This window comes from Hippopotamus amphibius, chromosome 8 (genome assembly GCF_030028045.1).
Source record: "Hippopotamus amphibius kiboko isolate mHipAmp2 chromosome 8, mHipAmp2.hap2, whole genome shotgun sequence".
In the NCBI taxonomy this organism is placed as follows: Eukaryota; Metazoa; Chordata; class Mammalia; order Artiodactyla; family Hippopotamidae; genus Hippopotamus; species Hippopotamus amphibius.
In genome coordinates this window covers 7,770,180-7,784,874 of record NC_080193.1, presented here as the reverse complement: position 1 = coordinate 7,784,874, position 14,695 = coordinate 7,770,180, and the positions used below count along the sequence as shown (strand labels likewise).

At 49.2% G+C, this 14,695-nt stretch overlaps 1 protein-coding gene across 1 annotated transcript in view; it reads left to right on the top strand.

Moving 5' to 3' along the window:
* Nucleotides 1–14,695, top strand: part of MYO18B (myosin XVIIIB) — a 220,234-nt gene that overhangs the window by 102,056 nt on the left and 103,483 nt on the right. The window contains exons 25-30 of the mRNA XM_057746688.1: nt 2,730–2,849; nt 3,123–3,231; nt 6,456–6,580; nt 8,412–8,566; nt 12,207–12,330; nt 13,171–13,371. Coding sequence (XP_057602671.1) covers nt 2,730–2,849; nt 3,123–3,231; nt 6,456–6,580; nt 8,412–8,566; nt 12,207–12,330; nt 13,171–13,371 — 834 coding nt within the window. The remainder of the gene's footprint in view (nt 1–2,729; nt 2,850–3,122; nt 3,232–6,455; nt 6,581–8,411; nt 8,567–12,206; nt 12,331–13,170; nt 13,372–14,695) is intronic.

Genomic DNA, 14,695 nt, shown 5'->3' with positions numbered 1-14,695 from the left:
AAGTTTGTGCTCCCTTTGCTCAGGCCGATTAGCACAAATTAAATTTCACGCTAATTGGCTAAGGCGGAGAGAACACAGTCGTGGTGTTTGGGATCAGTGCTGATCTCAGGGATGCGGGCGTGTTTAGGGACGTGATCTGGGGCGCTCCTGGCCTGTGGTGGGCACCCACTGCAAGTAATCTCTTTTCCAGCTTGAATGCCTTTGCGTACCCATAGGCAAATCTAACCCATCTAAAGCCAAGTGAGGCCAAAATTACGAGGCGATCCTAGCGATTTCTACGGCAGTGATTCTTAAACTTTGTGGTGCTGAAGATTCACCCTGGCGTGTGTTGAAATTCAGATTCCTGGGTCCCATCTCAGAGACTTTGGTTTGGGGGATCTCAGTATCCTGGGATTTGCATTTAAACAGCTGTCCGAGGTCATTGCAATGAATACTTTAGGGAGGACAGTGCAAGGAATAGCAAAGGAAGCCCCACCCAGAGACGGCCAGGAACACGGGGGAGAGCCCCTCCTCCTTTCGCTGGAGGTTGGTACTTGGATGTGAGGGACCTGGGTTCGTTTCCATGCTCTGCTGCTTGCTTGCTGTGTGACTTCAGAACACTGCCCTTGAGCCACGTTTTTTTCTTCTTCTGTTGAAATAGGCATTCTGGCCTGAGTGGCCACTGGTGCTACCAGCAAGATGGGAGGGACGCGGATGGGCTGGAGGAGGGAGAAAGGTTGGGAGCACAGAATGGACAGGGCAGCCCCAGCTCAATTTGTTTTTTAGACTATTTTAAAAACATATTTATTGTGTGTTGTGTTTTTCTGATTACAAAAGCGGTTTAAAAAGTCACCAGTACAGAAATGCATCACAAGGAAATTGAAGTTCTCCGTGAGTCCATCCTTCAAAGGGGGGTGGGGTGGGGTGGGGGGAAGAAATCCCTATTCACAGCTTGGGAGCGCCTTTTTCTGTGCAAGTACAAACAAAAATGGAAACATGCCAAATGTTCTATTCTGCAACTTTGCTTTTTTTCCCCTTGGCCATATGACTTGGGGATTTTTTTAATGTCAGAACATATGCATCTTCGTCCTCCTTCTTCCTGGAACAGCTGAGTGGTTTTTGAGGCTGCCCGTGAACTGATAATGTTGATGGGGGCTGGATTCCACTTGGAATGGCCCCTGGAGTCTGTGTGAGAGCACCCCACCTCTGCCCCTCAGGACCACGCAGGGGGTCTGACGGGAGGGTGTGGTGTTTTGCCACCTTTATATGCGAGACTTATGGCATAGAATGGGATCGCCAGGAGGACAGTAGACGTCACCTAGTTCAAGGCATTTTGTAGCTCAGGTGACCCTTGCCCCAGAGAGAAACCGGCTCGTCCAAGGTCTCATAGTGTGTTATTTATTGTGTCTGAACTTGAACCCCGCACCTTGCCTCTATTTTTTTCTCTCCCTTCCCTCCCTCTGGACTTTAACCACTGCCTCACATAAGGGATAGCCACAGTTTCACGAGGCCTCTTCTTCTGTGCACGGTCATTTCTGAGCCTCTTAGTAGTAAACTGTCCACTCGTGTGTTTCTCTCCTCACTTTCTTCAGTGTATCCTTGAACCTGGAAGGCCGTATTTTGGAACAATGAGACCACAGGAGCAATGACCCAATTGGTGTTTGTTGGTCATTTATTTTGGGGGAAAAAAAAGTCAATGCAAGTGGGAATTCATTTAAAAGTAAACTTTTTTTTTCTTTTTTTTTTATTATTTATTTTTTTATTTTTTTGGGGGTACACCAGGTAACATTTTTATTTTTAACTTTGAACATGTCTACCTCAACTCACTGAAGTAGGACCAAAGCCTTTTGAGGATGAGTTTCTGACTCAAGATCTACTTCTTTTCTAAACCACACCCCTAACACACAACTACATGACTTCCAGTTTTGATTTCTTTAAAGCAGAGCAAAGGCAAAGTAATTCGAAGGCAGAAGCCTGAATTTTTACTTGTAGTTTTTTCTTTATAGTTTTTCACCTACACCAATTTGAGAGAATTTTAAGAAGCAACTCACTTGTGTCTGAACCTTCCAAAGCACTCAGCCTAGTTTTCGTGGAAACTCTTTGCCCAGTCACATTGTATAGGTTTACATAACAGCTAATAGGATAAGTAATAGTGGTAAAAGTATACAAGGCATAAACAGGTTGGGAGCGCACACAGTCGATACCAGGTGAGCATGGCTGTCACCTGGTGGAGGCAGGTGCCCCCGGGGAACCATGGAGGAGTTTTCTGGCTGAGAGGATCCCTGGGAGGTGGGCACCTGTGAGTGTGTCTTACTGAGGGAGCCTGTTGGTCCAGTGAGACGGCTCCCTGAAGAATGGCTAAGGAGAGTTTCTACCGGAATAACTTTTTCAAATGGGCGCTCACTACGTGCTGGGCACCATGTGAAGCTTTATGTGGATTATCTCACTTAATTTTTAAAACAGTTCTATCAGTTATCCCCACCCCACTAAAGTTGAGAAAACTGAGCATCAGAGAGGCATCCTGCCTGGTTCAGAGTTGCACAGCTAGTGAGTGTTGGGCCAGGAACTCTTAACACACCAAGACCAGTACCATCCCGACATCCATGCTCTTAACCACCTGATTACACCGAAGTGTTGCCTTGCTGTGATAAGACCCAGTGATTAGTCCAAGGGTGGTCCTGTGGAGTGTGTGGGGGGAGAAGGGTTGGCAGCCCCAGCGAGTGACCCTGCCTGAACCCTCCCCATCCCAGATAGCTGAGTTGACCACAGAGCTGGCCGACGAGCGCTTCAAAGGGGACGTGGCCTGCCAGGTGCTGGAGAGCGAGCGGGCAGAGCGGCTGCGGGCCTCCCGGGAGGTCCAGGAATTAAAGGCGAGTGGCTGGGAGCGCTGGGGGTGGGGTGGCTGAGCAGAGCGACTGGGAGAGCTGGGCCCGCCCGCCTCTGCCCACGTCTGGGAGGCACAGGCTTACCGACTCCCCTGTTCAGAGTTCTGGAGAACGTTTGAGTTTTCCTAAGTCTTGGCCTGGGAGGTGTCCTGGGTGAAGACTGTGCCAGGGGTAGGTGGCCAGTCCTGGTTTGGAGGCACCTTGGGTGAGATGGCCTCTGTCTAGCTCCAGTTTGAAACCTGGAGGCCTCTCTTCCAGAGCAAGTATGAGCAAGTACAGAAGAATTTGGGAGAAGTGGAGAAGCAGTTGGAGGAAGCCCAGCAGAAAATTCAGTTGAGTGATTTGGAAAGGAGTCACACTGGAGGAGGTGAGCCATGGGGACCCATGGGATTAGACACTGGTGGAAAAGCTGTCCTTTCATTTCATTCATTCATTCATTCATTTTTCATTCATTCACGTGGACTGAGCACTTACGATGCTCTAGGCACTACATTAGGGACCGAGACATTGGCTCAGAAAACAGGAACAGCCCCTGCCTTCTCGGAGCTTATAGTCCAGTGGAAGAGGCAAGCATTAGACAGATAATCCAGCAACGTCCCACATAATAAATTATCAATGTGACAGGTGCTGTTTACTAATAATGCAAAGAATGATGTTTAGAAATGGTGGTTCTAGGGATGGGCAAGGCACCCTTGTATTTATATGAGTCTTTTTAATATAAACTTTGAGGAAGGCAGTTCTGTGGTTAACAAGTGAAATCTACAAAATCCCATTTCTGGATTTGACTCTAGACTCTGTTGCTCATTAGACGGGTGGCTTTGGGCAAAGAAATGATTGTGCCTCAGTTTTCTCATGTTTCAGATGGATGTAGCCATAGATGATTAATGGAAGGGGTTTAGCCACATGCATTGTACAGAAAGCTGAATAGCTATTAGTTATCATTATTTCTGACATTACTGATAGTGGAGCAGGGACTACTCCTGTTCCTATTTAAGAGTGTGTCACGTACTCAGCAGTTACTGAAAGAATGGAGAGAGGGTGAGGGGACCCCTGAATTGCCCAATGAGAGATGTGCTCGGAGGAGCCAGGAGTTCCTAGTTGTGCCCGTCTTAGACGGTTACCTGGAGACACATCTTGCGGCTGGATGGGCACGATGGCATCTTTGTCATCACCTCTCCCCAGTCTAAATGAGTCAGCTGAGGAGGATTCCCAGCGTGTCTGTCAGCCTCTATAAACCATGGACATCGTTCCTTCAGTGCCCCCAGAGAATCGATGGCCTAGAAACGTCAGGGACACTCAGAGGAGCCGAGGTCAGGAGGTGGTGGAGGACGGGCAGGGCACGTTTGCTTCCTGTTGCACTCTTGTTCTCCTCTTCCCCTGGCTCCCCGTGGAGCAGGCGTTTACCAGGGAGGTTAATCCAGAGGAGTCTGAGATTCTCAGATACGGGAGACCCAACAAGGCAGGGTCCACACAGGGAGTGGGGAACGTGTTTGCCCGGAACTGCCACGATTCTCCCAGAAGAACGTCAGCCCCGGTTCCATCCTGACTGTGATTTATGTCTGAAAGATACTCCCCAGCTGTTTGTTTTCCTGTGCAAAGATACGGGAGTCGGACGAGAGGGGAGATGCGCTTAGCTCACGAGCACATTAGTCACAGCCCTGTGCAGCCTTTCAGCTCGGGATGCTTATTCCAGGAAGCCGATCCACAAATATTTTGTTTTTCATTATGAAAGTAATACATACTCATTGCAGAAGATTTCTAAAATAAAGGAAAGTTGAAAGAAGCAATAAAACATTTTAATCACACCACTGCAGTGCCACCACAGCCTCCTCTATGGTCCGAGCTGGAGTAGCAATTATTAAAAATATATGTTTTCCCACTACACATGGTTAAGTATTTAAAGAGAATCTTTTATGGTATGCGTCCAGCATTGAGCTGGACTCTGGGGGGCGCTTATAGAGGAATTTTAGTTGGGCCCTGCTCTCAAGAAACTTACATTGTAAATGGGGAGGTCAGAGAAACCCAGGAAAGATGTGACTGGAGAATGAAGGGCTCATTTATACGTGCTGGTGAAGAATGGGGCCATGGAGAGGGAGGCCAGAGGTGGGAAGCAGCCTTGAGGAATGGAGAAGTCTCCTCGTCTGTTCCTGTGGCCACTCACACCCCTCTCTCTGGAGCACAGAGCACACAGGCCGCTGCAGAAATCCTTTCTGCTGCCCCTTCCTTTTGCAGGTGTGCTACTTTCTACTTGAGATTTTTTTTTCCTGGTGGGGAGATAGGATTCCTCTCCTACCACGATGATATTATTTACCTTGATGGAAACTTGAAGAGGCTTTGACTTCTTACAATTATATGATCCTTCTGTTTGAGTTAGTTATGTGAGAATTCGTGTTGGGGTCACCTCCTACAAGATCTCAGTTCTACCATCCATCATCCATCCAACCATACATCCGTCCATCCATCCATCCGCCCATCCACATACCCACCTCTCCGTGCACCCTAACATCCGCCCACCCACCTCTCCAGTGAAAGTGATGGAGGGTTTATGATATGCTAGGCATCGTGGGAAGTCCTGTGGACACAATCATGAACAGAACAGAGTGTGCTGCCCTTATGAGTCTGAGTCCTCTTCTGGATTTCCTTACGTTCCTTTATGAGAGTCCTGGCCATGCTATGTTGAAGCTGACTTTTTATGTTTGTCTTCACAAGTAGATGCTTCTGGAAGATAGAATTTCTTATTCATTTCATGATCCCTGTGCCTGGTGTGGAGTAGTATACTCAGTGAGTGTTTGGATGGATGGGAGTAGATGGAACAATGGATGATGGACGGATGGATGGGTCTCTATCTTAAACTGTCCATTTGTGCAATGCTTTCCACACCTCCCTTACCTTAAAGGACGTTACTCTATTGTTCAGCCAAAAGATATCACAACCTAGTGTAGCCTGTTCTGTTCAGCCAAACACTTTTCATCACACCAGCAAATGATTTTTTTTTAGATTTTTTACCAAATCAAGGATTGTTCTGTTATCACATAGAGACATCTTGTGACTAGTGTCTCTGTTGCCCTGCATTTAATAGACACTTTCATTATTGTTCATTGATTTGTTAGTTAATTCAACCAACAGTCACTAATTATAAATTCTTTCACCCAGTGTAGTAGGCCAGTAGGATGACTCCAGTTGGTGAACTTGTGTTACCATGTGGCAGGGAACGTCTGTGTGTAGGGGACTCTTCTAGAGGGTGTGGAGAACCCGCAAAAATGACTAAAACAGCTCCCTTACTCTAAACAATTATGGACTTTCCTTGGGGAAAAAAAAGAAATTTTTCTACACTTGTGTAGAATGACCAAGCTTAAAATAGTGAGTGGTCAATAATGTAGGACACCTGGAGGTAGTCAGGGCAGGCTGCCTGGAGGAAGTGGGGTCTTTAAGCTTGGACTTAAAGTGGGATTTCCTAATCTGAAGGCTGAGGTTGAGCCTCAGGAATTCTATTAACACTGTGAAATCGTGCACAAAGAGCTAAGACCGTAAGAGGGAACCACCCTTGTTCACGAAGCCTCCTGGCCTGGCCTCTCTGACTCTGTTAAACAGCAGATGAGTGGCAGATGCGCTTCGACTGTGCTCAGATGGAGAACGAGTTCCTCAGGAAGCGTCTCCAGCAGTCCGAGGAGAGGCTGGACTCGGAGTTGGTGTCTAGGAACGAGCTGGAGCAGAAGGTAAGCAGGGGAGATAGTCTTGGTTGCAAAAGTGGCAGAGATCGGGCAGGGTCTCACCTCCCTCTTCAGGGTGTTGGATGAACCCAGGAAAGGAGAGGGCATCACCTGTTTCGTGTTTCTCCACCTCCACTGACATTACACATGCAGGTCGGTATGGGATATGGGCGATAGTTTCTCTACATGTGAATGTTCTACACTGTGGACTAAAGAACATGAACGTGAACTCGGGATACCTGAGTTCCAGTTCCCTTTCTGCTTTGACCTCGTGGAAATCACTTACCTTTTGGGTCTCAGATTTCTCATCTATAAAATGATTATAATATGCTCTTAAAATAGTCAAATGGTATCAATCCCCATTGCCTCTCTCCTAATCTGCCACCTCCATCTCTCATCGAGACCAGAGCAACAGCCTCCTAACTGGTCTCCTTGCCTCCAGCCTCTCCCCTCAACCACACCGCAGCCAAGGGCTCTTTCAGAATCTCTTTCAGATGGTTCTGTTATTGCAGGCTGTGCTGACTACTGCTGGGAATTGTTTGCCTGTGTGTTTTGTAAATTTTGATAGTGAGCTCTTCTTCCACAGGCTCCTCCCACACACCAGCCCTAAGTAGTCTGCATTGTAGATGTTCCTTTTTTCGCTTCTGACTCTCATGGTGAGATTTTATATGTCTTTAGCTATTTTTTTTTATTGAGTTGATCCTATTTAAAATTTTTTAAAAAATCTTTTTATTGATTGTAAATAGAGTCCTATGTTTACAGGGTTGCGGATGTGTTCCTCTAGAAGAAGCACTTTTGCATTTTTTTTCCTGCAGCAGCCCCCATGGCTATGCTAAATAAATTCTGCATTTCAGATATTTGCAAGATGTGCAAAGTATCGATTTGAGCCCTAAACCCACATGAGGCACAGACCTGGGTTTTGATTTCACTCTGGCCCACTGGCAGTGGTTTTAGTGGTCACTTCCAAGATGGACATTGTATCACGATCCTCAAGAGACATCCCGGCCGTAGATAACCAGAGAGGGACAGCCGCAGGGGAACAGCCCTGTTCTTTCATAACAAATTATAAAGTCGGGTCAGCCTCCCCAAGGAAGGAGGGATATTCATGCTACATTAAAAAGTAATAAAACTGCAACCTTTTTCTGAGCAGCAGAATATAAGAAAACATCCCATTTGCCTTCAAATACTGAATTTGGAATTACAGGCTTCATTAACTCAGTGTTTTGCTTATTTAAAGCAATTCTTTAATGAGGCCATTTCTTCAAAGCAAGTGTGCTGAGTTGCCCTCTCTCCCAGATCTAAACTAGGACATTTGGGAGGGTGTTTCCTGGAGGAAGATGCAAGCACCGTGGCTCTTCTGTTTGTTTCCAGCTGCGTGTGTTCCTGTGTAAGGCAGCCCATCTCAAGTGCCAGCTACCGCCCTGACCTTTAGAGCCTGTCTCGTGGGCTTCCTGGGCAGGTTTTCTCCATGTGCCGTTCCGGCTGCTTCGTGGCTAACCCGCACGCGTCTCCCCGTATTATACCGGCTGATGGGATATCAGTTACACATAGTCCTCAAGGGGACTGTGTCAAGTCGAGGCAGGGCATGTAAAGAATCTGTGTGCACGCGGACAGGAGGGTTATTGAGGAAAATTAAAAACCCTTAGAGAATGCTAGACACCCCCCGCCCCAATTTTATTCCCGAGCAAACTGGAGCTCAGAGAAGTAGCTCCTTCACAGTCCCCAGTGCCTGTTCTTGTCCCTTTACACTCACACTGGCAGCGCAGCTGCTTGAACTAGAAAGTAGGGGCTGTTTGGCACCGACAGAGCCGGCGAATTCATTCTGCTCCTCCCACAGCTTGGGGAGCTGCAGAGTGCTTACGAGGGGGTCAAGAAGATGGCCCAGCAGCTGAAGAGGAAGTGCCACCATCTGACCTGCGACCTGGAGGACACCCGCTTCCTGCTGGAGAGCCAGCAAAGCCGAAACCACGAGCTGGAGAAGAAGCAGAAGAAGTAAGTCTCGTTCCACGTCATCACCTGGGCGCCAGGTGGGCTGCCTGGGTGCTGGGGTCTTCTGGGGTCTCTGGATTCTCCTCTGAAGCCCCATCACTTCAGTCAGGGCTCTTCATTCTTGGAGCCTAACCTCCTTCTTCTGCCCTAATTTCGTCACTCTCCCCCTCACACATTTGTATATGATTCTCCCAAGAATCCAGCAAGAATGATTCGTTTCCGTTACCCGGTCTCAGCTCTGTTACCAACTGACCATGTGAGCTTGGGGAAATTTCTTGACCTCTCTGGGCCTCAGCATCCCCACTTATCAAGTGAAAAGTTTGCTGTGGATAGCAAAGACAGCTTGGCCTGGTGGTGAGGGGTGCAAGTGCTGGCTCAAGTCCTAGCTGTGCCTCTTTCTAGTTGTGTGACCTCGGACAAGTCATTCAACCCTCCTCAGGCTTTCCTTAGGTGGAGTGCCCCCTTGTGGTGAAGACTAGATGACACAGTTGGTGGATCCCGCAGGACTAGAGTCTGGTTCCAATTCCCTTTGTCCAAAATGAGGAGGAGGCCAAAAACCTGAGCCAATACCCTCTTCGTTTAAAGTTTAGACTCTCAGCTCATGTGAGCAGTTCTGGCAGGGACTGGGCTTTGTGCATGAACAAGACGCCAGTCTTGAATCTGCACACTGGTTCCCACGCTTGCTTTCCCGGCAGGCGCACCCCTAGACCGGAGCCCAGGTTCACACTAACCGGCCTCCTTACGAGGGACCTCAGCTCCTGGGATGCCTTCATCCGTGGACTCCTTGGCTGTGTCTGAAGTTCTTCAGCTCACATGGTGAGGGTAAAGGTGTGCAGGGGTCCTGTTCTGAGCCAGACCACCCCTAATGGAAACTTCCTAGGAGGCAGATAGATGAAACACAGCCTCTCTTACAAGGTCCAGGATAAAAATGCAGAAGAACCTTGCTCTGTGTGCCAGGATGTGGTTTTGTGAGGGCGCCTATTTTCCAACAGCTAGCAAGCTGAATTATATTTCCATGGAGCGGCACTGGTTTTGAACTTGATCTGCATTAAATATTGTTCCTCTCATTTACCTTTGAGCTTTGCTGAGCTGGCTTCTTCATTTGAAAACAAAAAAAGTTATTTGGGGGGTTATTAGTGTGCCCCCCAAAAGAGGGAAGTTTATTCTCTTCTTGCTGTTAGCTGACTCTTTCCTTTCCCACCTTCTTGTGGGTGCTCTGCCTAAGCCTTGTCCTTGCAGCAGGGGAAATGGCCTAGTCCCACCTTGGTCATTTCCTGTGTAACCTTGTCAAGTGACACTGCCTCTCCGGGCCAGACAGTGACTGATGTTTCAGAGCCATCCTTGGACTTAAGCACTTGGTGCTGAAGAGTGGCTCTGACAGACCCCATCTATAAATTGAGAAGTCAGACTCCATCATCCTTCAGATCTCTGCCAGCTACGACAATTCTGGCCCTTACCTGTGGGTTCCCCTCCTGTTCTGAGAGGGCTTACTGGGGGGGGGGGGGCAGTTCAGCTCTCTGATGGATGGAAGGGGGCAGGGTTCTGCCCTTGGAGTTTATGCAGCCAGAAAATTCCATCTCTCTGGTCTTTCCCGTGACCGACCCCTTGGGCAGAATCCTTCATTCCAGATGATGGCCCCTGGGAAAGTCGCCATGTCATCACACTTACATTTCTTCTTCTTAATACTTACCTACCCTGTCCTGCCCTCTACTCCATTACCGTGTCTTGGCAGAAGTTAATTTATGTTTTGATGTTAATTGAAAATAGCAGCCATTACCTTTCTAGGTGAACTAGCATTTTAGCAGGGAGCCCATGAGGAGGTAGAAGTCTCTGTTTAATGATGGAAATTCAACAGAATACCTATAGTGAGGGAAAGATCTAGAAGTTAGTGCCACTTCCTCACACCTCTTTAAGTTTCATGAAAGTGTAGATGCAGCTACCTCCTTAGTGTGCTGGGCTCTGGATGGAGTGATGTCTCCACGCTGATAGAGTTCCCTGTGTCCACCTTGGCTTCTAAGTTCAGAGAGGCCCAGAAGGGCTCCATTTGAGGTTGGCTTCTTGTTGCCATGGTTACTCATGGGTCACAAATCTCAGTTCCAAGGGCTGATGGAGCTCCCAGCCTGCTTCCACAGGGATAAGGCCGGTGCTGGAGCCATGGGAGGGTAGACCCCCGGCCCGCTTCTACTGGGGTGAAGGGTATGAGTGAATCCATCTGGCCTCAGGCAGTTGATTGGTCAGTGTGTTCCAAAAGTTAGGGTCTGTTGGAGGCATTCTTTGGCATCAGGTGGCCCAGTAAGGGCTCCTTTAAAACACCTGTCACTGTCTGGCCCCCACTGTCTTTCCCTATGTGTTCCAGGGCATGAGCAGGTCGATGGGGGACCAGCTAAGTCAGCAGGGAAGCTGGCTCAAACCCACTTTGGGATTTTGGCTGAGTCACTTCACCTCTCTGAACTTCAGTTTTCTCTTGTATGAAATGGCGATACCGTGTTTCTAGCTGAATTGTCATAAGGAGCCCATGGACCCCAGCTCAGAGCCTGGCACTCTGGGGCTGCTGGACCATTGTCATCATCACAGTGTTGCCATTCAGAGGCAGCCAATAGCAGCTTTGCAGTGATGTCACCAACAGCCAATCAGAAAGCCCCTGGCCCTTCCAACAGGAGGGCTCCCTCATATGACCCGTGGTTGGCTATCTCAGGAGTCTTGAGGCTTTGAATGACCATCGAGTGTTAAGGGACATTGGATAATCTTGTAACAAGGGAGACTTTCTTCTCACCAAGGCCAAATGCCCATGCCCAGTTCAACCATTCTGTCCACACTCAGTTCCTGGAGTAGGTGGCCTTTCTGTGTGGGCTGAGGGCAAGTGACCAAAGTCACATGTTACTGAGGCTTGTCAGAGCGAGCCTCTGCCGGTTTCCTCACCTGTGATAGGGACAGAGGCTGATGAGTGGAATGATGTCCAGTCCAGGAAACACTTCTCATCCAGTGGTCACCATCATGGAGGGGCAGGTGGGCTCCCAGTGAGGCACTTCCTAATTCCCCGATGGCCCCTAAAGGACTGTCCAGTCTTTGTGTTTTCTGCTTAGGAACCAAATGAAGACAGGATGGGATGTGTACGTGTCCAGTGTTCTATGTGTGATAAGCATGCTCTCACACGGCTTATGAGTGCAGGAGCCCCACGGTATCACACACAGTATGCAATGCTGGATATCCCCTGTTTGTGCTGTTGAGTTCATTCATTCACCAGTCAGTGACTCTGAGATGCCAGACCTGGGCCTCGTGGAGTTAAAGGTCCTTGGCATGTGTCGGCAAACCTGATAGATGAGTTTTTTCTATATATCTGGGTTTCTTGTTCTTATTCTCTATTTGTATACTTTTATTCTATTTTTATTTTTGTGTATAGATTTTTGTCACATTTTAAATAAGTGTTTAGTATTTTTGTGGAAACTGTAAACCCTCAAAGTTGCCCCCTGGTGTTCAGGATTCCTACCCCATATCCACAAACCCTCCATCATTTAATTCTCTCTGGTTCTCAGCAAGCTAACTGCCTCTCTCCAGCCCCGCGCTTCCGCTCCCCTCCCCTCCCTTCCACCCCCACCCCAGGCATGCCCCTCTTGATGCCATGACCCGTGTTCTGCTTGGACAGGTTTGACACGCAGCTGGCCCAGGCCCTGGGGGAGTCCGTGTTTGAGAAGGGCCTCCGCGAGAAAGTGGCCCAGGAGAACACCAGTGTCCGGTGCGAGCTGGGCAGGCTTCAGCAGCACGTGAAGGTGAGGGGTGGGGACGCAGAGCCACCCTGGCTCTTGGTTGCTAGGTCTCAGGAAACCCCTTGTGCGCCTGCTGCAGATGGTGCTGGCGGGGAGAGCTCTGCATGTGGCTGTCCTGGTTGGCCAGCCTGCCGGAGTCACGGAGCCCAGTGTGCCTGAACCGACAAACTGTGGGTGGCAGGTGATGGATAAGCAGGGCTCCCTAGTTCCATGTCCCTCACGATCTTGCTCCTGTCACCCGCCTGAGTTCTGAGGTGCCCACCTGGGAGGCTCCGAATGAGTTAGCTCTAGACCCGGCTAGGGGCAGTGCCCAGTCCCCTGCAGGCTCCAGCGCAGAGGGATTTGATTAAAATCTGACACAGGCCCTCACTCAGCTGCTCCTCAGCCTGCTGTGGCTCCCTGTTACCCTGGGAGAACCTCTGCACCTCTTAGCCTGGCATGCAGCTCCTTCATGATCTAGCCCAAACTTCTTTGACCCTGGAGCTGACTTTCTAACCTGGAAGAGTCGTTCCTGGCCACTTTGCTTCCCTGTTCCAACATCCCAGGCCCAGCCTTGGCAGGTACACAGCTTTCACATGCGGCAAACACCTCCTGTTTGTGCTTTGAGGACTAGCTCTAGGGGCAAGGAAGTTGCTTCCCACAAACTCTCCACCCCAGCCTGTCTGAACTGTCCCAGGGAGGGGCCCTTGGCGTCCCACAGTCGGGCGAGGGGCTACAAGGCCCAGATGGAGATGGCATGCACTGCAAAGTGGAAAGTGCCCTCGTGCAGGTTGTGAAGGTGTCCTGGAGGGAGCAGGAGTAGGGCCATGTGACTCCGGGTCTCTACCTGCTTTGTCTCTGTAGCGAAAGGAGCAAGAAACCTTGCAGCTGAAGCAAGAGGTGGAGATGCTTCAGGCCCAGAAGCGGGAGCTGCTGGGGTCACCCTCTCTGGGGGAGAATTCCATCGCCGGCTTGAAGGAGAGGCTCTGGAAGCTGGAATCCAGTGCCCTCGAGCAAGAGAAGATCCAGAACCAGCAGGAGAACACCATCAAGCAGCTGGAGCAGGTAGGAAAGTCCTGTCCTGGGCGTGCCCTGCCCCATGCTGACTCCAGTGCAGAAGGTTGTCTGACATTCGGAGCCTTCATGATGGAGCCCCCTCCTACTGTCCTGCCAGTGTGCACGTCACCTCCTCCGAGAAGCTCGCCCTGACCTTCTTCTCAAAAACAGCCCCACCCCCACACCACATTCACATTCTGTCTCCTTAGCCAGGTGGTTCTCCTTCATAGCTCCTGCCAGCATATTGAATAATGTTTTGCAAAACGTGCTCAATGCTTCTCTCCCCCATTAGGTTATAAGTTTCAGGGAAGTAGGAGGACTTTCTGGTTGATCTTGCTTACCAGGGCATCCCAGAGCCTGGAGTGCGGCCGGGTGCATAGCCGGTATTCAGTAAATAACTGTCGACCAGGTATCTGGTATTTGTTGAGGACTGTCTGTGGACCAGACTTGGCTCTAAGCTCACCTCACATATCACCTCATGAGTGTCTACAGGGAGTTTATATGCTGAGATATTAGTATCATCCCCACTTTACAGATGTGGGAGCTGAGGCTCGGGGACAGGCAGCACGTGGCAGGGGTGGGAGTTGGAGCCTGCGCCCTCTGACTCCACAGTGCCCTCCATACCTGCCCTGTGCACAGCCTCCAGGGAGATGCAAGTCCTGAGCATTGGAAAATGCAGAATAACTAAGGAGAATAAGGCAGGGATCCAAAGCTCTTGTACCAGCCCCTCAGCGAAGCACCTGATGAATATTTTATTTGTCTGCTTCATTCCACAAAGGATTCGAGACAGCTTATAAGATGTATGCATAACAAAATAGAAAAATAAATAAATAAAACAAGCCGAACCAGAAAAACACAAATTAAAACTGGTGCTAAGGAAGGGTGGGGTGGTGAATTAATATGCAGACACCCAGAACATATCATCTTACACACTTAATAGTTTTAGCTCTAAAATTCCTGGTGGCCAGAGAGAAACAGGAAGTGTGAGATACAGGCTTTTTATCATCCCCGAGATAAAAAGAAGCCAGTTTTTCAAGGGGAAGCAAGGTTTTTCTTGATGCTTAGTTCTAAAGAAATTTCTCATGTGGGATTTCATAAGGGGTAATTATTTTGACGTGGTTTTAAGGTTGGAACTCCAGTTTTCAAGAACATCTGACCAGGCAGCACAAGTACGTAAAGCAGGTAAACTCTGAGCAGCTCCAGTGAAGTGGGGTGAGGGAGTGGGGGTGGCGGGGGGAGCCGGGGCACCAGCCCCTGCTTCTCACTCATATCCCCTCCACCGCGGTGGAGCCTGCTGAGTATTGAGACACGCATGTGGCAGGCGTGGAGGGAC